Raw genomic sequence first — 22,729 nt, 5'->3', positions numbered from 1 at the left:
AAAAAAAATTGTACCCAACGTTTTTCTGAACTTCTGAAGGAGCCGATTGCGCTGCCCATTCTATTCTTCAGTTCAGAGATGCCAACTTGCCAAGCCTTCAGACATCCTGACATGTCCCACCGAGAAGCAGGAGTGGGAAGGAGTGGACGACGGCGACCATGGCGGCGAGGTCGACTCGTCCCGGCCCGCGCCGTACGGGCGGTCGCTGCCCCCCAGCATCTCCACCACCTCCCGAGGGGCCGCGGCGACGCCGCCGCGGGTTTCCCCGCCCGGCTCCGCATCTATCCCGAACCGCCGTTTCGGCGGAGGGTGGGGGATCGACCCAGGCCAGGATGGTGGAGTACCTCGGCATTAACTCCGAATCGGGGGAGGGAGGGAGAGAGGTCGGGTCGCCGGCGGCTGCCTATGCTGGCGGCTCGAGGAGGGCAGCGGTGAGGAGATGCTTGGGATTGGGCGGCTGCTTGTCAAGAACAAGTAGAAGGTGTTCGATGTTTATTTGGTTAGTGCTGCAAATCAAATTCTCCCATTTTATTTCCATTCCAAGGATTAACATTCTTACATCTTAAGAAAGCAGCTACTGCTAGTTGAGATTTGATAATACTATTGTGTTAACACTGTTGTGAATATATTCCTAGCTTCTTGACCAAATAGTTGAAACTGAACTTGCTGCTGCGTTTCTAGGAATTGTATAGGCTCGGCTGTACAATTGAATCTCCACATCCTCAGATCTATCCGCTAGTATTAATTTTCATATCAGTAGTACTATACAACTACAATGACCTCTTATCGAACTCAGATGTGTCTTCTTTGGTTAGTTGGTTACTCATCTCTTCTGCCAGTTGAATAGCTTGATAGAGAGTCCGAAGAGGAAAGCAAAGAGAACTGCAAACGAGGCGACCACCAGACCGACCGCCCACAGGAAGTCGTGATGGTAACCAAAGTAGCTCCCGACAAACTCGGACACGAGCATGCCATTGTCCAACTTCTCGGTTACGTCCCCAAACTGTGAAGCTACCAGACCATAGAGTGTCCACGAAACAGGGCAGAGCCAGTAATACCACCTCCACCATATTGGGATTCTCTGTAGAAAGAGTTAAAGCAGCCAATTAGAATGTATGTTAGGGAAAACAAGGAGCAAAGTCCGTTCACTGTTGATAACAGATACTAGTATACTTACTGTTCTTGGTATTATAAATCCCGAGAAGAGGTTCCACATGGTGTAGAATGCCGAGGAAACAACGGAAGCGATGTTGTAGTTTGGAGTCAGGCCCACCGTCATCATCCCGTAAAATGTGTAGTATGATAGGGTGAAGAACATGAAGAACAGGTACCAGAACAGCTTCACAGCTGTCCATTCGAACCCAATCATGGCATACACTATCACGCCATATATTAAAGACTGAACAAAGATGTATGGAAGTTCAATTGCGACCTGCAAATGGGAACACATGTTAGGGGGACTTATTGTTCTTTTGTTTCTCTCCACTTAATGAGAAAATTAGTTTAACCTTATTTTCTGTATGAATTCAGTATGATCCACGTTTGGTCATGCTTGCATCTGATTTCTAGTCTTATCTTGTTAGCATTTATAAATTAATAAAGTTACCAAATAATAAAGTTTACGCCAAGTAAACTGTACCTGCCCCAAAGCATATGGCAAAGGCGAGTACATGTGAGCCGCTCTTTCCCTATAAAAGACAGTGCGCTCAACAGCCACAACTGGCTGAACTGTCGCGGAATTCTGTACCCCCATGTACAAAACTGAGGCGTACATGGAACCCATGGCATTGAACAAGTCCTGTTGACTCTGCCTGCAAGAGTGAAATAGCCCCGGTTAATTTCAATACATGGGGACTGGAGTCCCGTTTATTCTTTTGTATATATTATTACCTTTTGCTGCCAATGCCCCAGAACATTGTTCCAAACAAGAGTGCCATTACTACGGTGTAGAAGTATTTGACAGCAGTATATGGGGGATTTCTCCAATATGACTGACTTTGCTTCCACAGGCAAGCGAAACATTGTGTGAGAAAGTTCTGCGAGTACTGTGTTGGAAAGGATAGGTCATTTGAACCTTTGGGGGGTGTGCTTAGCTCCTTTATTATTTTTTTGTTCATCCTGAAACACAACCAAAATTGAAAAATATTAAGATAAGGTTTAAAATTGAAACTAGAAATGTCCACAATTTTTGAGTATTTGATTAGATTTTAAAGTATGGACAATAATGCCACCAAGAACCTACTCATATAGTTCAGAATTCTTGTATACTTGGCTGAAGTTGATCCCAGTTATCTGTTCTTGTACTGCACTAGTCACTTCCAGCATCCATGTTGAAGGATTATAGCTGTCTTTTATCTTGCTCACACCTTCAATAGCCTTGGTAGAATCAAAGTGAAGCAGTTAAATGACAAGCTTATTCAATGCAAAACTGCATATGGAAACATACAATACTTTTCTCTCTCTCTTAACTCACCTCAAAATATCTGATCAATTCACATGAATGGCGTCCCAGTGGACCTACATAAATCTCTTCACCTCCTCGTTTCATCAGGAAGAGCTGCATAGACACGTATGACCATTAGTTGTTAAAAGTGTCTGCGGACATAGTTAACTGCCAATGTGTTGTTGTTCCTTTTCTTCTCAAAATACATGTACTATAATAAAAGGTTTTAGTACCTCATCAAAAGATTCAAATATGTCGATGCTTGGTTGGTGAATTGTGCAAACTACTGTCCTTCCTGTATCCACTGTATTCCTTATTGTCCTCATGACAATGGCTGCAGCTCTTGCATCAAGTCCAGATGTTGGTTCATCCATGAAAATGATAGAAGGGTTAGCTACCAGCTCCACTGCAATTGTTAGTCTTTTCCTTTGCTCAGTTGATAATCCAGTCACACCAGGTAGTCCAACCAATGAATCCTTTAAGGGGGAAAGCTCCACAAGCTCCATGACCTCGTCGATGAACATCTGTGTACCAGGTTTGGTGCGATGAATTAGTTAGTACAGCACACAATTAAATAATAAACTGTATAAAAAGGAGAAAAGACTGACTAAATAATCTCATCATGTTCTTCTATGATATCTCTCCGTTCCTAAATGCAAGTCTTTTTAGAGATTCTAATGCGGACTACATACGGAGCAAAATGAGTGAATCTACACTCTAAAATATGTCTATATATATCTGTATGTAGTCCTTACTGAAATCTCTAAAAAGACTTATATTTAGAAACGGAGGGAGTATATGCTTATTATGTGATGTATTACTATTCAAATTATAGTAGAGTCTTCGTTCTTTGCAAACCTTTCTTGTTGAGGAATCAACATCAGCCGGTAATCGTAGCCATGCAGAGAATGCAAGGGACTCGTAGACGGTCACATTTGGTGAATGGATATCATTCTGCTCGCAGTATCCTGACACACGAGCAAAAGTTTCTTGCTTCTTTGGGTAGCCAGATATTGTAATGTTGCCCTCTACGTATCCACTGGTCTTCCTCCCAGCCAGCACATCCATCAGTGTGGTCTTACCGGCACCACTGACACCCATGAGAGCTGTAAGCACACCTGGCCTAAATGAACCGCTGATACCCTTCAACAGTTCCAATCTGTCCTCTTTCACACCTTGTGCTTTGACTTCCTGCATTTTTATCGGATAAGCCATTATATATAATGGTACACACATAGGTGAATTTGCACAGTGAGCATGAATATGTAGCAAATTTTGTAATTTTAATATTTCCATTAAAAATGAATACCTCTGGCATGTCTACACTGTATCTTATATCTTCAAATGTGAGGGAGAGAGGTGTAAAAGGGAGGATCATTCCTTTCTTGCTTGGACAAGAATTCACTGTTGTGTTGTTTGCAGTTGATTCACCGTTGCTCTCATCTGCAGTATCTAATGGACATATTCAAGGGATTATTTTTAAATCCATTATATTGCATATCATATTTTGATTGATGAATGTAAAAACAAGTACTTTACCGAGTGTTGCTGTATTGTTATTCCCTCCTAATGTTTCTTCCAGAATTTCACCAGTTAAATTAGCTTGTTTTATCTTCATCGTTTCTTCAGATATTGTTTGCTGATTGCTGTCAAATGCTGCAGAGCAAAATGTATAAGATTAAAAATAGACCTCCAATTGTAAGGACCCTTTCTATTGGTACGTAAATACAAGTTATTGTAACTCACGTTTGAGAAATGTGAGGCAGATGGTGTAGAGGGCATTGAATAGCAGCACATATCCGAGCAATGCACCAACACCAATCCAATACCATTTTGCCTCAGTAAACATTCCACGAGATTCCAGAACTAGTCTTCCAAGTGGTTCTTTGAAACCAGGGATTGTCTGTAATATAGCAGTATCAATATGATTTAGTCTACCATTTTCAGTTAGATGATTATTTACCCTTTCTGAATAATTTATGAACTCCTTACCTTATTCCAGCTGTCACCTAGGAATTCATTTACTGATATGGCATTTTGCGCATACATCAGTGGTGATATCCAATACCCCCATATCCACCATTTCTTCACATTCTCTGTTAAAAAAATATAGAGCAACAGTTTAATTTGCAATTCTCATATAAAGCATCACATTTAATGTGCCGATAGCAACTGCACTTAGGCAATTTGCTCGAAGCATTCTTAGCTCGCTATCTCAACCATGGTGTTTAGGCTGGTATTATTTCATACCTCTTGACAGGACGAATCCGCCTGTAAGCATACAGATTAGTAAGAAGAATGAACCAATGGTGTTCGCAACAATCTGATTCCTTGCAAGACCAGCAATGAAGCGGAAGAGGCCAGATGCCGTCTCACTCATTACTAAGAGGAGCAGGAACTGTCTAAAAAGTCTGCAGTAATTCATTACTTCTGTTAGCTTCTGCAATATATTCATAAAAAAAAGTATGGAGTAGTATTAGTTTCCTTACCTCTCTACATTGGGATCAAATCCGATGACGTAGTATGTTATGAAGACCCATATTGATGCATTCAGCAAGGAGAGGGGTGTTTTAATGATCCATGATGGCAAGGAATACGTCCATGCTGGAAAGAAAAGGAGATCCCTTTGTTTGAAGAAAACAGGGAGCTTTGCAACAGTTAGGCCCACTTCTGCCAACCCATTGAACATGATCATCACGATCCCGAAGAACAGTGCACCCATGTATATCCCTCCGTTTGTTATCGAGTCATGATGCATATTTGTCCGAAGAAAGACCGTCATTGTAATGATTGCCATAAGCGTCAACTGAACAATAAAGAGATATAGCATGATAAGATACTTTTAACTCGAACTTCTGCAGATTATAATCATACTGAAAATAAAATTTAGTTTTATGGAATCACCTGAGTTGCCTTGAATATATACACAAAGGAGTTTCTTCTCATGAGCAACATCTCTCTGTTGATGTTAGCTTTAAGCAGTTCTTTCATGCTGGCACCATATTTTGATGTTTTCAGGGCAGCAGGATGGCTCCTGCTCTTGTCAAATGGGACAGACAACTCACTTCTTATAGCCTGACCAACATGGAAAGATTGAAATGCCTCTGCAAAGTTCTTCACAGCAACATATCGGTATGTCTCGTCACTGTGTATCCAGTACTGTCTCTGATCTTTCCTTGATGTAACCTGCATACCACATTTCAATTATAGTCAGTCCACTTCAGCACTGTAGACAATTGTGATCCTAGCATTAGAAAATCTGACTTTGGGACAGAGGTTTGTACAAATATGTTTTTTCTATTTCTCCGAGCAAATCATGTACAAAATACTAAAATATGTTGATGATCTGCCTGTTGCACTCATCAACAAACTTTGCATCAAAACATTGCCAGATATCTCTAGTTTTGTATTTCGAAAGGTATTTGAATATTTCAGGGTTTTACAGTAGCAAATGCATAATTACAGAAAGCTTGATAGAACAAAAAATGAAATTCACCTCCTGCAAGAAGTCAGCTACGCCTTTTCTCTCGGGACATTTGAAACCCACTGATTCAAAAAACCCGAGCACATGTTCACGGGGGCCATTGTAGACAACCTGACCGTCTGAGAGGAGAATTATATCGTCAAACAATTCATATGTCTCAGGTGCTGGTTGCAGCAAGGAAATAACTGCTGTTCCTCCAAGAATGTGAATGGTTTGCCGGATGGAGTTCACAATCTGGAAGGTAGTCGAACTGTCAAGTCCAGTTGATATCTCGTCCATGAAAAGGGCTCGTCCTGGTGTGACGAGCATCTCAGCTGCAGATGGGATGGGATGGGTGGGTTAGATACATAGATCGTACAGGACACATGGTACTTTACTTACTCCCTTGATGTCGATGAATTACCTGTGGTTACTCTCTTTTTTTGCCCTCCTGATATTCCTCTCAACATGTTATTTCCTACGATTGTGTCGGCACACATATCCAATCCCAAGATCTTTAGTATTTGAAAAGGAAAAATAAAGAATCAGTAACATAAACACATTTTCATATTCTATAAGTCAGTCCCTTCGAACTTGGGTGGAGAGTTTGCATATCTGTTGCTAGTTTGCACGCACCTTTAGTATGTGATTCGTGACCACCTCAGCTTTCTGTTCTCCTGTTGCAGCAGCCTATAAACAAAATGAGAGATTAGACGTTGTGTCAAACTTTTTGAAACATCCCCAGATGGTCAAAATAACTAGAGCTTAGCTCAAGGCTTAATGAAATGAGAAGAACTGCACCGAACCTTCAAGTAGACATCTATTTCTGGATCTGGTTTGATATTTGCTTCCTTTTCTCTCCTCGATAGCTCCATCAGCAGATCTAGTCATTTTGCAGAAAATGTAAGTTACTCGCGCATACTGCTATGGGTTTTCAAGTACTACTTGTTTTTCTAGTTCTTACCGAATCGGTGACCACTTCCTTGACATTTTGCAGAGAAATTGACCGTCTCACGAACCGTCAGTTCACCGATATGCAGATCGTTTTGGCTCACATAAGCCGCCGACCTCCTGGGCACAAACTCGTCCATCGTATGCCCATTGTATGTTATTTTGCCTGACATCTGTTGGGTTTCTTAATATCAGTATATACTTGCCAGGTGCAGTAATCATGATATACTAAGAGTGAAACGATCAACATATTCTTATTGGTAATGAGAAGAAGAAGAGCAAAAAACGGATTAATTACCTCAAGGCTTGAAGGGAGCGTCCCCGCCAACGCCAGGAGTAGCGTGGTTTTTCCGGCACCAGGAGGACCCAAAAGCAAGGTCATCCTAGCAAGAGCAGGGATGAGGTAAAGGTAAATAATACATCCAATGAAGATGATTTGCAAACTCGTAGTAATATGCTGAGAATTTAATTTACCTGTGAGGCTTGATGGTACCGCTGACATTGTGAAGGACTGATATTTTCTGCTTCCTATTTGGTGTAATGTGCAGAGAATTTGCCATTCCCTGTTTGAAGTCGATTACGCCATGTCAATCGGTGCGCATACCACATAATAGAGAAACGAAAATCTAAGGTCATGTGAGCATCCTCGATCGACGTCTATCGACTAGCTCCTGACATTGTGTTGTTCCAGTGGTCGTTGGGTGTTACTTGTAGTTGTATCATCTTGATATTAATATTTTTTGTTAGAAAAGATATTAATATATTGTTTTTTTTATCAAAAAAAGTAGGCGTGGCCGGATTTGGCACAGACCATTATTTCTCAGGTCAATTATTTTATCAGATCGGTGCCCCTATGTTGATGTTTGGGGTTTAGGGTTTTACGAGGAAAACACGGAGAACAAAGCTTATAGTAGAATTTTCAGTATATACGTACCTCGAGCACATTGGCGTAGGTATGCAGGATGGTGGGCAGGCCCCGGCTCCCGACGTACGCCTCGGCCTCCACGCAGAGGTTCTCGTACCTGACCTCGATGGTGGGCAGCTCGATCCCGACCCGGTCGACGCGCTCCTTGAACCGGGCGAGGAACCGGCCGTGGTCGTCGGCGACGCTGGCGACGCGCCGGAGCAGCGCGGCCCGCTCGCCGGGGGCGAGCCTGCCGACGTCGACCGCCCTGACGCCGTCGTCCCGCCCGGGGAAGTGGTCGAGCACCGCCGTCCGCGCGCGGTCGCGGGTGGGCAGCCGCTCCAGCGCCGCCCACCGCAGCGCCTCCTCGTCGTCATGCTCGTCCGCGCGGTGCGACGACCGCGAGAACGCGTTCGAGCTCCCGCCCCGCCGCAGGCCCCCGAACCCGCGGTGGATCTCGCCGGCGTCGTCCATGGTCTAGTTCCGCCGCCGTAGGTTGGCACGTAACTGGGAGTTCGATCACGGCTGCATGCAGAGGGTTATACGGGAAGCGGTTTAGTTGGCCAGCTCAGCTGGGCGCGACGACTTGTGTAATCTGGAAAGGAAACCGGCACGGGATGTGTTCGGTCTGTAGTAGTAGTACGTATCTGCTAACGGTTTCCATGACTTTCCTTTTTCCAGCTCGGTCGTTGTGGTCGAGTCCGAGAGGAGCGCGTCGGTAGCACGAATCAACTCCAGGTAACTACGTACGCGTCAAGCAACGCAGATTAGGTATAACAGCCACTGGCCAGGCTTACAAGTTACAACCAACATCAGGGCATGCCAAAAAAAGCTAAGAACCGCAGCACTCGCAAAAGAAACCTCACACGGCTGTGCCCATACATTCAGGCGAGGCAAACAGCCTGCAGTTTGGGAGCATGTAGCTCAAGTTTTATTTCCATTAGGTTGGTGTTGGATATGATGTGCTTGAATGCCGGTCGTGGTTTGCTTTTTTTTTTCCATTTTTTCTTTCAAGAAAACTTCCGATCCGCCGTTATCGCCCTTCCTTACCGGAGTCAGGCAAACCTTGTTGTAGTAGATACTCGGAAAGTCGTCGTGCTATGCAGCCTCCACACACCTGCCTCCTCTCCAAAATAATACTATTAGGGTTCCTCTGCCTCCTACCTACGCCGCTGCCGGTCCGCCTCGTCTCCTATGGCCTTAGAGCCATGGGTGCGCAGTGGATCCCTGCCTTTGCCGGTGGGAGGGCTTCATTTTTAGACGTTTCTTCGATTTTTGTTACGATTTGTATCCTGCTCAGAAAGACGGGGCGGTGGCGGCTCCCTGAAGATGGAATAAGGTTCTTCCCTCCTAGCCCATGTTCCGGTGGTGCGTCTAGCATCGCCGGCGGGCGTGTGAAGGTGTGTCTGCGGCGCTGTCTTTGTTGGATTTGCTCGGATCTGGTTGTCGTTCTTCGTTTGTGTATCTTTATGTTGGATCCTTCCAATCTATGCTACTCTTCATCGGCGCCAGTTGTTGTTTTGATGCGCTGGTCCTATGGGGCCTTAGCACGATGGCTTCCCGACTGCATCTAAAACAAGTTTTGCCCGGCTCCGGCGAGGGAGGGGCGATGACAGCGGCACGCCTTCGGCTCGCTTCAGTGCTTTAGTCGTTGCTATGTGGTCTACGAATCTGGATATTATTTTTTATTATTTCTCGTGTTCGTTGTACGGCCATGATTGAAGATAAATAGATCGGTAATTTTCTCAAAAAGGGGGGAAGTCTTCATGCCAAGGCCCTATAGGACCAGCACACCAGAACAACAACAATCACCATGAAGAGTAGCGTAGATCGGAAGGATCAAACCAAACGACAACCAGATCCGAGCAAATCCAACAAAGACAGATCCACCGGAGACACACCTTGACATGCCTGCCGGCGATGCTAGAGGCATCATCGGAACATGGGCTAGGAGGGGAGAACCTTATTCCATCTTCAGGGAGCCGCCACCGCCCCATCTTTCTGAGCAAGACACAAACCTAAACAGGCACAAAAAGACACCTAAAAACATAGTTGGAGCCCTCCCACCAGCAAGGACCGAGATTCACCACGTCTCCATGACCTAAGACGGCAGTAGACGGGTAGACCTGCGGTGGCGTCGATAAGACACGAGCAACCCAGCCGCCTTCGAGTTGCTAGGGAAGGAGTTTTGTCGTGGTTTCGTTTTCAATGAAAAAGAACCAGGGGTGTGCTCCTTGCGCGGCACCGTGTCTAAAAAGCTTTACTCCCCACTGCAACACTTTTTTAATTGCCAATTTTCTCCGCAAAAGCGACCACTAATAAATCCAATACCCAATCATTTGCATTGCAACAGAAGTTTCTCTGTCTAAAACACGCCTCATCCCGTGTGTTCCAAAGCACATTTCAAAACACTCCAGATGAAGCATCCCAATGGGACACAGTATTGGCACAGTGCATTCCCAATTCATCTTCTTTTAACTAAACATTCTTTTGTCGGGATACTTCTATGTACCACCAGCCAAGCAAAAGTCTTAATTTTAAGAGGATCTTGATTCTACACAGAAACATATGTGGAAAATGCATGTCATCACCAAAATCTCTTGTCAAAGCAAATATTGAACAAAAGAAAGATAGGTATCATTTAAGGACTGTGCTAACGACCAGTCGACTGGTCGTTAGATCCGCACGATCGTGTCAGTCTCCTTCGATTCGCTCGTGGTAAAAAAACATGTACGAAGTGGGAGTCAAACCCACTACCTATGGTTCACCATAGCTGTTCACAACCAACTGAACTAGCTTAAATTCTGGCTATAATTAGGTTGGATAATATTTATACCTCCACGATGACGCGACCATGAGAAAGATAAACCATTTTCTTTCTTTTCTTTTTTACCCTTTTTTTCTTCCCTTTTGTACTGTCTTTTGTTTTATTTTTCTAGATAGTCAGCTGCTTTGTTAGTATATACAATATAGTGGTAACTTTTTTTCTAAAGTACATTGTGGTAACTTTAACCTAAAAAACGTTGTTGACATACCTTGGGAACTTATGCGTAATAACATGATAATTTTTGCACCAGACCTGGTAATTATGTGCAACACAGACCTGATAACTCGAGCACAAACACCGAGGTAAAAATTTGACCTCAGAAAAAAAAATTGTTGTAACACACTTCCATAACTTTATCCGTAAAGAGCATGGTAATTTATAACCTCTGAACTTGATAACTCACACACAAACATCACGGTAACTTTTGACCTAGAGAAAAAAAAGTTGTTATAACACACCCCGATAACTTTTTCATAAAAAGCATGGTAATTTATACGCCACGACCCTGATAACTCATGGACAAAGACCAGGTAACTTTCGACCCGGAGAAATAAAGTTTATGAAAACATTCCTTGATAATTTGTGTGTAAATAGGATGGTAATATACGCACCGTAGACCTGATAAAAATTTGATATCGTCCTTGATTTTCTCTATTCGAAAATTTAAAATGATTTGTAGCTCAAACCGATGGTCCGATTGAAAAATATTTTTAAAAATTCCATCGTGGCGAGACCTTCTAAACTAGATCCTATGTTGATGTGTTTCAACATCTTTTTTGGGATCAAAAGTTATCACACCAGGGCTAAGTAAGAAACCACGTCTATGTTGTGTACATTACCATGTTATTTTCACATAATTTATCGAGGGTATATTTTCAACAATTTTTTGCCCCAGTTCCAATTTACCGTTGTCTTTGTGTGTAAATTATCACCCCTGCGATGCGTATATTACCATGATATTCACAAATAAATTACAGTGTTTTGTTTTCAACAACTTTTTGTCCTAATCAAAAAGTTATCACGGTGTTCATGTATCAATTATCAGATTTGTGATGTGTATATTACCATGCTATTAACATAGAAATTATCGTGGGTGTGTCTTCAACAACTTTTTCTTCAGGTAAAAAGTTATCGCGATGTCTGTATCTAAATTATTAGGTCTATCGTACGTATAATGAACTAATATTTGCACAAAAATTACCGTGGGTATGTTTTCAACAACATTTCCCCCCTAGTTCAAAGTTATCACGATGTTGTACCTAAGTTACAGGTCTATGATGTGTATATTGTCATGCTATTTATATAGAAGATATCACAGGCGTGTCTTCACCAACTTTTTTTCCCAGGTAAAAGTTACCGCGGTGTTTGTACCTAAGTTGTCAGGTCTACGGTGCGTATAATGCACTGATATTTGCACAAAATTTACCCGGTTATGTTTTCCACAAAAAAAATCAGGGTCAAAGTTATCACGATGTTTGTACCTAAATTATCAGGTCTATGGTGTCTACATTATCATTTATTTATGGACTGTGCTAACTTCCTGCCGGCAGGAATTCTGCAACAGATCCGCACGCTATCTTCCGATCGTTCTGAAATATAGTAGAACAGATCCGTACGAGTGCATGTGCGATGCCTCCACAATATTTCACTTTCTCATGCATGTGCTAACATTCCCTCTTGATTAGAGTAACTAATTGCATGCAGGCAGTAAAAGACAGAATTGATGATGTCACTAAAGATTCTTTCAAATGAGAAAATTCAAAATATTTTGTAGCTCAAACCGTCGCCCCGATTGAAAAACTGTTTTCACATAAAAGCTTCGTAGCGATGAGATCTTCAAAACTAGATCTCATGTTGATATGTTTCGACGACTTTCTTTTTCGTAAAAAGTTACCACGTATTCTACACAAGTTACCATTCATGTGGCGCATAAGTTATCATATTGTTTACATAGAAATTATCGAGGCATAAAAAAGTTCCTCCAACCTTCTCTTCACAAGCACACATGCATGCATGCATTAGATAGAAAAAACTAATGTCATCCTAGTTCTCCCCCTGGTTGAAACTTCAAAATGTTTTATAGCTCAAAATTGTTGGTCCGATCGAAAAGTTGTTTTCAAATAAAAAATTCATCTCTAGAAGACCTTCGAAACTAGATCTCATGTTGATATGTTCTGCCAACTTTTTTTTCTGCAAATAGTTACCAGGCCTGGGCTAAGTAAGTTATCAGGTCTGATGTGTGTCTATTATCATGCTATTTACAAATGAGTTACCGTGGTACATTTTCAACAATAATTTTTTCTATGACAAAGTTACCGTGGTGTTTGTGCGTGAGTTAACATGCCTGTAGTCCGTATATTACCATGCTATTTATGCCTAAATTATCGAGGGTATATTTTCAAACAACTTCCGTCCCGGGGGTCAAAGTTAACACACTGTTTGTACATGAGTTATCAAGTCTATAATGTGTATATTATCGTGATATTTATATGGAAGTTATCGGGTGGTATGTTTTCAAACAACTTCATCCCCTCCAACCACCCCCGGATCATTGTTACTGTGGTAACTATTTGTAAGTTATCGCGTATACTTGCGTACAGTATCATGCTATTTACACGGTAGTTATTGGGGGATGTTTTTAAACACCCCCCCTCGGTTCAAAGTCATCACGGTGTTTGCGCATGAGTTATCAGGTTTGTGGTGTGTAAGTTCTCATGCTATTTACGCCAAAGTTGTCGGGGATGTCTTCAACAACTTTTTCTCCCGGGTCAAAGTTATCACTATGTTTGTACATAAGTTATCAGGTCCGCGGTGCGTAATTACCATGTAATTCACACAAAAATTACCGGGGACATGTTTCTTCAACTTTATTTTCCCGGTGTCAAAAGTTATCAACGTGTTGCACATAAGTTAGCAGGTCTACAGTGCGTAAATGACCATGCTATTCACACAGAAGTTATCAAAGGTGTATTACAACAACCCCCCCCCCCCCACTGTTAAAGTTACCATAGTGTTTGTACGTAAGTTATCAGGTGTAAGATGCGTAAATTACCATGCTCTTCATACGAACCAGCTCACAGGACTCGAGGTGCCGCCGTCTCCCATGCCCTACTCTTCCTCGTTCGAGCCCACAACCGGGACGGTGCCGTTGGACGTGAGATTGATGATGGATCCGTTCTAGGAGGAGCCGACGTCATGACGACGCGGTTGCAAAGCCCGCACTCGAGCACCATACAAGGGGCTAGAGAATGCGACTCCGTCTCGCCAACGTCCATCGCCGCGAGGGCTATCGCTGCCTTCCACGCTCACTGCCTTGCACAGCGGGCACGCCCATGGTGCGTCCTCCAGCTCGGTGCGCCAACGGAAGGGCCGCGCATCCGCCAACGCGTTTGGACACCAGACAGACCGCACCGCCTCCGGTGAGGCAGCGATGGCACCCCTACCGACGGATCCATGCACCATTTGTGCAGATGCAATAGATTCCCAACGGAAGGAGTCCAAGTGCTGCCGTTGGGCGGGGCGGCAGAGCGCAAACCGTATGGCATCTTCTCTCGGGGCCATGATAATCGAACTAGAGAGGAACCGTTCGGATCTATTGTAAAAAATCGGTGGTTCGGAAAGTAGCTTTTCCGGTGGTAAAAAAAAAGGGTCAAATAGCTTGGTATACATTTGCTTTACAACAATTACACCTTGCCGAGCTTTTCCGGTGGTAAAAATGGGTTAAATAGCTTGGTATACATTTGCTTTACAACAATTACACCATGTCGAGCCTGAGACCATACTTTGAATCTCAACATGGGAATAGTGTTTTTCTCCCTCCCGCAAGAACTTGAATTTGAGGGTCACCATTTCCTTGCTGAGAAAAAAATCGAGTGTTGCCATTTTTTTCTTGAGAAAATTTTCGAGTGTTACAAGCTTCTAACAGAAGGGGAAAAAAGACCTTGACGACTGAACCAGAGTAGTGGCCTACTGGCCTTGACGAATATAAACGGCCCAGCCTTTCTCACAACACTCAGCAAGGCCGGTCCAGCTGGTCACCGAGGGTTGAGCACTTGACTCCGAACGAGAGCAGGTTCCGAGTTCAATTCCTGTCGCTGCTTCTTTTTTGCGCAAAAAAGAAACGACCGACGAGAGCGACACGATTTAGTACGTACGGAGATAAAAGCGTTCGGATCTGTCGCTAATTTACTGCCGACTGGAAAATAGCTTTCTCGATCATTTAAAGGTTTTGTCTCTATCCATACATCACGTCAAAACCTAGTCATACGCCCATTGCCAGTAATTCTAATGCAATTGGCATAATATTTATCCCTAATTTTGAGCAAGCGAGCAAGCCAGACCAAAACTAAAAATCTCATGTTCTATGCTTTACTCCAGTCACACACTCGTACCTCAAATATCTAGCAAGAAGCAAGCTTTGCCAAATCCGTTCACTAGTTCTTTAAGTTTGGGCATGTTCCATTTTCCACAGCCACGTGCCCAAATCTGGCCGGTTCACAACCATCAAAGCCCCCCCCCCCCCCCCCCCCTCAATGTTCTTGTTCTTTAAGTTTATATATTTTATCCCAAAGTTACTGGTTGATATTTGCTCACCCCTTCTTCATCCTGCCGAAACATCCTTGCTCTAAAGCAATTAAATCTTTTCTCAACTCTGATAGGGAGCTCATAAAAACATAATATAAAGAGGTAAACTACTTGAGCAGGAGTTGATTAAAATAAGCATGCCCCAATATGATGGCAGCCTCCCATAAACAATAACCCAATCTATTTTCAAACTTGTTCTCCACCTTCTTCCAATCCCCATTTCTCAATCTCATCTCATTCACAGGCATGCCCATGTATGTAATAGGCATCTCTCCAACTTTACAAGCGAAAATATCACTATAAAAGCTTACCCCTTTCCTTAGCATCCTCGAAACAAAACACCTCGCTCTTGTGAAAATTAATTTTCAACCCCAACATTTGTTCAAACACATAAAGTATAAACTTCAAACTTTTCTGTTTTCTAAATCACCGTCTAACAACAAAGTCACATCATCCACATATTGAAGGAGATTAACCCCTGCTTCCCTTTCAATAACATCCAACATCACACTATTTGATTAAACATTCCTTGTTAACATTGTTCATTATAATTGGCAGAGCATCGGCAGATAACTCAAACAACAAGGGAAACGTGGGATCCCCTTGCATTAACACTTTAGAAGCAGGGAAGTAAGGCTCAAAGCTATCATTTACCCTAGCATTCACTTTTCCCCTCTCATAATGCTCACCATCGAGTCATACCACTTAGTAGGAAACCTTTTCAATTGCAACATTTGATATACAACACGCCATTTTATTTTATCACAGACCTTTTCAAAATCTACTTTAAAAAGCATAGCATATGGCTTACCATGATGAATAGAGTTCAAGGTTTCATGCAACACTAAAACTTCTTCCATAATGTTCCTATTTTCTAGCAAAGTTGTATGTGTAGGGAAAATCACTGTTCCAACCACACTAGCAATTATACTAATTAGTATTTTTGTTTAAAAATAATGCTTGCATTGAGAAGTCAAATAGGTCTAAAGTTCTGAATTGTATTAGCAACCTTTCATCTAGGTAATCAAATAAATCAATCCATAATTAAGCATCTCAATTGGCAGAGCGTCAGTGTAAGTGTTCAATGCAAGGCATACACGTATTTGCACTTCCTCTGTGCGATGCAAGGCCTTTTCACTTTGCTTTCAAACAGGCATCAACCGGCTGACCTTTGGCAAGGATCGGTCCCAGACGTCTGACTGGGACACGCTTGTTTTTGGATCTTGCCTCTCAATCGTTTCCTTCGCCTCTTCGCCCCGTGACTCCCTGGCATCTCCACCGTGCGCAGTGCGGTTACGACGATGAGCTCGTTGTAGTAGTGGTTGTCTTTTACTGCACAGGCGCCCCTGTTGTGATGCAGGCAATTGAACTTGCAAACTGTAGTGCCATTCCTTCGCATCCGTCGTGCAAAGTCGCTTCCTCTTCAACCCCACTCAACAATCCTTGAAGCACCGACGGTGTCTCCTTAAAGCATCAGTTGTCATAATTTGCAACAACTACTACTCTGGTGTCGTGCACCAATGATGTACTCACCGCCCAAGAACTAGTAGTGGTTGTCTTGCACCCATCCCCACAAACGGACCATAGACCATGTTCAATAAGTGGAACCCATTAGCTGTCTACTCTTCAGTTGGGCAGTAAGGGTCGGAGAAGGGCACCCACTCGTTCGTAAGATTAGCATTTCCAAGCTTAGGATCAAAGAGTCATGTGGGAAAAGGTGAGGGTTTGTAGCTGGATTCCTCGAAACCACAAGAATCCTTAAATTGGGAATCCAACTTCGTAACTTCTTGTGTTGAGAGTTTGAGAAGAGGTGCATTCACTTTTTAGGTATCATGAAAAATAATGCATGAGAAGATCATGCAACACCCAATCGTCGTCTTCGTCACACTACACAGCATCCCCCGCGTGCAACTTGGCAACGATGGTCGAGGGTTGTAGCAGTTGGACAATGGTTGTCCATCGGTGGTTCAAGGGGTTGTTGACCGCGCGAAGAAACACTTGGAGTGGCAGTGGCGTGGCGGCGTCTGGCAACAGTGGGTGTCGTCGTGCGGGGGAGGGGAAAGGGGAGGGGAGGAGAAAGACAAGAAAGAAAGATATGAAACCACACACGGTACTTTGGGGGATGGATGATGTGGAGACACGTGTGGGTCCACGCATATGAGGGATCAGGAGGCGATCAACGCAAGCATAATTTTAACAGGCTAGGTTTAGTTCTTTTCCTTTGTTTTTTTTCATAGACGCAAAACAGGTGTTTTGAATTTGAACCTATCGACCGCCTTTCAACTAGATTGATAACCGCATTCATCAGAGTAGAACGTGTACTTCCATCGACTAATTAGACCCTACGCATAAACTCCAGCAACGTCAAACCCTATTTGCTCCTTGCAACATGTGTCCCGCCGGTGACACTCAGCTAATGATATTCATCAACTCCTAGATCAACATGCGTCGGGCCGATGTTTGTATGGTAATAAAAATTATGAGATAGTTAAAACTAAACTATAAAACGTGCAAATAGGAGGAAACATCTCATTTAGTAATGTAGAGAAATGTCTATTTTGTAGTTGTGACAAGATGTGACATCTCTGTTGTCAACTAGCAGCAGTATATTGCTGGATATACCAGGTATCATTATTTATACAGTCTTGCTAAATCACAGTCGACTAAGTCCTAGTAGACGCTGAGACCTTATGTTAGGATCTTATATTTATATTAGGGAAGGTTTTCGATTAGGGAAGGTTTCATATTTTTTTTTATTTTTTTAAATTAGTTATGCTCAGTCAAAGCCTAGATGACCCCATTGACCAGCTCAAAACCCCTCTAAACCCCGCGGGGTTTCTCCTAACCCTAGCTCTGAACATCAACCGTCTGATCATACACTAGCGCCAAGCGATAGCCCTCAGATGTGGTCTTCTAGAAGGGCTGGCTGCGTGCAGGCTCCGTGCCGTTGGATCAGATGGACGGCTCCGCATTGTTGGATCGGGGCGATCTGCGAGATGTCCTCCCATTGGTTGTGCTCGCCCATCATTGACTCCGCGAAAAAAACGTAGTTATTGGGCCCAAAATGAAACCAAGCTCTGGTTGGGCTGTCACATTGGCTCTGTTTTTTTTTGCTTGAGCCTTGTTTTGATTGCACCTACAGAGATTGAGTTCCCGATGCCACGGTGGGTGTGAAAACGAGCTAGTTCACATTTGACCCATTACTGCCACGGCGAAATAACACGTCGCACTACGGCTATTTAAGCCGCCCATCATCTTCTTCTTCCTCTCACATCCCTCACATCCATCTCCCATCCTCTGCCATTTTCCCTTCTTGTTCTTCGACCCCATCTTCTTCGACCCCTACTCCTTCTTCTTCACACCCCTCAGCCATGCAGTACACCGGACCAACCTACCGCTTTCCACCCACCGTGCCGGAGAGGCTCTACCCTGCCGGCATCTACGTTGAGCGTACACTACGTGTGTGGGTGATATCAAGGTGGAGGACCACAAGGGCCTTCACCGAGTTCTTCCTTGCGGCGGCTACCGCCACCTCCCTCCTGGATCTCCAAGGATGTTCTGCGTCGAGGAGGTCGTCCAAAACGGGGTGGTGGTTGCTATCCTTGCCCACTTCACCAACCCCTTCGACGCCTTCTACCTCCTCGGCTACGTGTTTTGGTGTGGCTGTGAGTTCATCGCTTTCACCACACACAACATCTTCAGGGAGTACAACAACATCTGTTGGAAATATGCCCTAGAGGCATTAATAAATGGTTATTATTATATTTCTTTGTTCATGATAATTGTCTATTATTCATGCTATAATTGTATTGTCCGGAAATCGTGATACATGTGTGAATATATAGACCACAAAGTGTCCCTAGTAAGCCTCTAGTTGACTAGCTCGTTGATCAACAGATAGTCATGGTTTCCTGGCTATGGACATTGGATGTCATTGATAACGGGATCACATCATTAGGAGAATGATGTGATGGACAAGACCCAATCCTAAGCATAGCATAAAAGATCGTGTAGTTTCGTTTGCTAGAGCTTTTCCAATGTCAAGTATCTTTTCCTTAGACCATGAGATCGTGCAACTCCCGGATACCGTAGGAGTGCTTTGGGTGTGCCAAACGTCACAACGTAACTGGGTGACTATAAAGGTGCACTACGGGTATCTCCGAAAGTGTCTGTTGGGTTGGCACGGATCGAGACTGGGATTTGTCACTCCGTGTGACGGAGAGGTATCTCTGGGCCCACTCGGTAATGCATCATCATAATGAGCTCAATGTGACTAAGGCGTTGGTCACGGGATCATGCATTGCGGTACAAGTAAAGAGACTTGCCGGTAACGAGATTGAACAAGGTATTGGGATACCGACGATCGAATCTCGGGCAAGTAACATACCGATTGACAAAGGGAATTGCATACGGGATTGATTGAATCCTCGACACCGTGGTTCATCCGATGAGATCATCGTGGAACATGTGGGAGCCAACATGGGTATCCAGATCCCGCTGTTGGTTATTGACCGGAGAGGCGTCTCGGTCATGTCTGCATGTCTCCCGAACCCGTAGGGTCTACACACTTAAGGTTCGGTGACGTTAGGGTTGTAGAGATATGTGTATGCGGAAACCCGAAAGTTGTTCGGAGTCCCGGATGAGATCCCGGACGTCACGAGAGGTTCCGGAATGGTCCGGAGGTAAAGAATTATATATATGAAGTCCAGTTTCGGCCACCGGGAAAGTTTCGGGGGTTACCGGTATTGTACCGGGACCACCGGAAGGGTCCCGGGGGTCCACCGGGTGGGGCCACCTGTCCCGGAGGGCCCCGTGGGCTGAAAGTGGAAGGGAACTAGCCCCTAGTGGGCTGGGGCGCCCCCCTTGGGCCTTCCCCCCTGCGCCTAGGGTTGGGAACCCTAAAGGGGGGAGTTCCCCCTTGCCTTGGGGGGCAAGGCACCCCTTCCCCCCCACTTGGCCGCCGCCCCCCTTGGAGATCCCATCTCCAGGGCTGGCGCACCCCCCCAGGGGCCTATATAAAGGGGGGGAGGGAGGGCAAGAAGACAACAGCCTTGGGCGCCTCCCTCCTCCCCTGTTACACCTCTCCGTCTCGCAGAAGCTCGGCGGAGCCCTGCCAGAAACCCGCTACATCCACCACCACGCCGTCGTGCTGCTGGATCTCCATCAACCTCTCCTTCCCCCTTGCTGGATCAAGAAGGAGGAGACGTCGCTGCACCGTACGTGTGTTGAACGCGGAGGTGCCGTCCGTTCGGCACTCGGTCATCGGTGATTTGGATCACGGCGAGTACGACTCCGTCATCCACGTTCATTGGAACGCTTCCGCTCGCGATCTACAAGGGTATGTAGATGCACTCCCTTCCCCTCGTTGCTAGTATACTCCATAGATGCATCTTGGTGAACGTAGGAAAATTTTAAAATTATGCTACGATTCCCAACAACATCTTCCCCACCGCATCGCGCATGCATGCTCTGTCGTACCCCATCAACAACACCACAGAGGAGCAGTGAAGGGCGCCCGGAGGAGCAAGGTGGAGAAGGCGGCGGCTAGGGTTTAGAACCCTCTAACTTTTTTTTGAATCTATGTTATGTTATTAAGTTCTAATTGAACTATATGATCGTGCTCTGGGCTTGTTGGCCCTATCTATGTTATGTTATTAAGTTCTATTAGTAAGTTTTCTATCTATCCTATTATTAAGTTCTTGCTAGTTTGTACTTTTTTTGAATTATTGATTGTTTTTTGAGAGAGCTCGCTTTGTTTGTAAGCACCTAGTGCATGCATAACTACACAAGCCACCACCACGTCGAGGAAGCCACAAAGAATTAAGATATGTAGCCAGCTAGCTAGTGCATGCAGCCAAAAATAATACAAAAACATTGTTCAATTTATTTGTCGTAGCAAAACGGTGCAGATGCGAGTGGATCAAAAAGGATCAAATGATGTTCTAAATCGAGGAGACAAGCATCGGCGCGTGCAGGCAGCGACCATCGCCACGCCCGTGGCGGCTGGCGTGCACGAAAGCGGCTCGGTTGGCACGCATCGGCCCATGCAGGCAGGCTAGCTGTATGCATGCATTGCAGGCTTTTGTCGTGGCGGCGCGCGCTGGCGTTTCATGCAACGGCCCAACAGTCCGACGAAACCATGGGCCAACGGTCTAACAGTGCCACCGTCCAAGGCCGCCCCACTTGTCAAGTCCAACGGGCGACACAGTCCAGCGTGGCCCCACTCGCCAGAGTTAACGGTCAAAGCACTGACCCGACGATATCCACCGTTTGTGACCATTTCTGAGGGTTTCAGACAAGAGAGTGGGGAAAAGTAAGCAAACGTTAAGAGCATGGGGATGGATGAGTATGGCTAAGGAACCAGGGGTACAGATGTAAAAATCCCTTAATTCTAAACCTAATAAAATGAATAATGACATAAAAAGTCCTATGTTTTGCAGGAATGTTGATTCATTGCCGTTGCAGCAAATCCCGGGCACTCGATATGTCCTAGTTTGTAGCACAAGTCATGCCGAAATTTATGGAAAATTTCGGCATGACCTTTGCTACAAAGTGGACAAATCGAGCGCCTGAAATTTGCCGGAATGGAAATGAATCAACATTCCAGCAAAACATAGGTCACTCAGCTTCATTCTCTGCAAACAACAAAAGGCCACTTGGGCACAATCGAACCACTTCAATGAAAACATATAATCAACAATAATGGAATATGCAAATGAACATCAATGACATATATCATATAACATCAATCTTGTATTTCGTTCATATAGCAACAATTACTTTAACCTTTGCAAAATGACCTCACTAAACACTTCTCTGCCTAGGACAGAACCAAAATTTTGTTCTAGCTATTCCTCTCTCTCTCACACACATTATTTTCTTTTCATCCAAATTGTTTTAGAGCAAATGTTCCAACAATACTTGACCTTATTAGAAATTGCAAAGGAACTCCATTTTCTCTAAACCTTCGGACCTCACCAAAAGTTCCACAACAAGACCTTAGTACCTACACTCAGTTTCTTCAAAAATATTCAGGTCCATAGTCCAAATAATTCAAATTTCATTTGAATGAAATTTGGACCAGATTCAGGTCCATAGTCCAAATAATTCAAATAGTCCAAATAATTTTTTATAGCTGAATGCTAATGTTTTTTGTTTATAGCCTCTATTAATTTAAAGCTAAATGCTACTATTATTTATGTAACCTCTGTTAAATTAAAGCTAAATGGAATTACTGTTTAGGCATTTTCATAAAAAATTGCCCTAACTAATTACCTAAAAAAATTTGCTACTCTTTTTCCTAAATGCTAAAACAATGCGTATTGCCCTAAACAAATCTAGGGTTCATATGAACACCTAGGGTTCATATGAACATCATCACAACAGCAACATATGAATTGCCCTAGCAGAGAGAGAGAGAGAGAGGAGAGGGAGAGCCTTACGGTCGGCGGCGAGGGCGGGCTTGGGCTCGGGCGGCGGCGGTCCTGGGCGGGCTCGGGCGGCGGCGGTGAGGTCGAGGGCGGCGACGGTGAGGTCAAGGGCGGCGGCGGTGAGGTC

The 22,729-nt window shown here is 44.2% G+C and overlaps 1 protein-coding gene and 1 long non-coding RNA gene across 4 annotated transcripts; one reads left to right on the top strand and one right to left on the bottom strand.

Annotated features, from left to right (window-relative positions):
• Window positions 1–71: 71 nt before the first annotated feature.
• Window positions 72–7,632, top strand: LOC123080632 (uncharacterized). 3 transcript variants are annotated; one of them, XR_006438505.1, is made up of 5 exons: window positions 72–499; window positions 5,462–5,575; window positions 6,596–6,809; window positions 6,904–7,266; window positions 7,406–7,632. It is a non-coding gene; the product is annotated as an uncharacterized lncRNA (long non-coding RNA). The 3 variants fall into 3 exon arrangements; XR_006438504.1 differs by having other exon boundaries at window positions 6,593–6,809; XR_006438503.1 differs by having other exon boundaries at window positions 5,462–6,809.
• LOC123080631 (ABC transporter G family member 53) lies at window positions 707–8,429 on the bottom strand. The gene is made up of 23 exons (XM_044503561.1): window positions 7,792–8,429; window positions 7,332–7,420; window positions 7,156–7,240; window positions 6,871–7,030; window positions 6,713–6,789; window positions 6,543–6,596; window positions 6,331–6,421; window positions 5,940–6,241; window positions 5,348–5,629; window positions 4,933–5,249; window positions 4,694–4,854; window positions 4,436–4,539; window positions 4,190–4,346; window positions 3,983–4,099; window positions 3,753–3,895; window positions 3,302–3,634; window positions 2,677–2,967; window positions 2,474–2,557; window positions 2,243–2,376; window positions 1,891–2,118; window positions 1,640–1,811; window positions 1,178–1,432; window positions 707–1,081 (listed from the first exon to the last, which is right to left on the bottom strand). Exons 1-23 carry the CDS (start codon window positions 8,233–8,235, stop codon window positions 824–826), a joined length of 4,338 nt encoding a protein of 1,445 aa, XP_044359496.1. The 5' UTR covers window positions 8,236–8,429; the 3' UTR covers window positions 707–823.
• Between the last annotated feature and the right edge of the window lie 14,300 nt (window positions 8,430–22,729).

The sequence above is a fragment of the Triticum aestivum genome, chromosome 3D (genome assembly GCF_018294505.1).
Source record: "Triticum aestivum cultivar Chinese Spring chromosome 3D, IWGSC CS RefSeq v2.1, whole genome shotgun sequence".
Taxonomy (NCBI): Eukaryota; Viridiplantae; Streptophyta; class Magnoliopsida; order Poales; family Poaceae; genus Triticum; species Triticum aestivum.
The sequence above is the reverse complement of the archived record's forward strand: the minus strand, read 5'-3'. Positions and strand labels throughout refer to the sequence as shown.

Bases quoted from the DNA above. Each gene is read 5' to 3' on its own strand.
- LOC123080631 (XM_044503561.1), bottom strand. From the start codon at position 8,235: ATGGACGACGCCGGCGAGATCCACCGCGGGTTCGGGGGCCTGCGGCGG. The intron at 3,635-3,752 runs GTATTCATTTTT...ATAAAAATGCAG, and splicing joins ACAGTGTAGACATGCCAGAG to GAAGTCAAAGCACAAGGTGT. The intron at 1,433-1,639 runs GTACAGTTTACT...TCCCATTTGCAG, and splicing joins TGCCATATGCTTTGGGGCAG to GTCGCAATTGAACTTCCATA.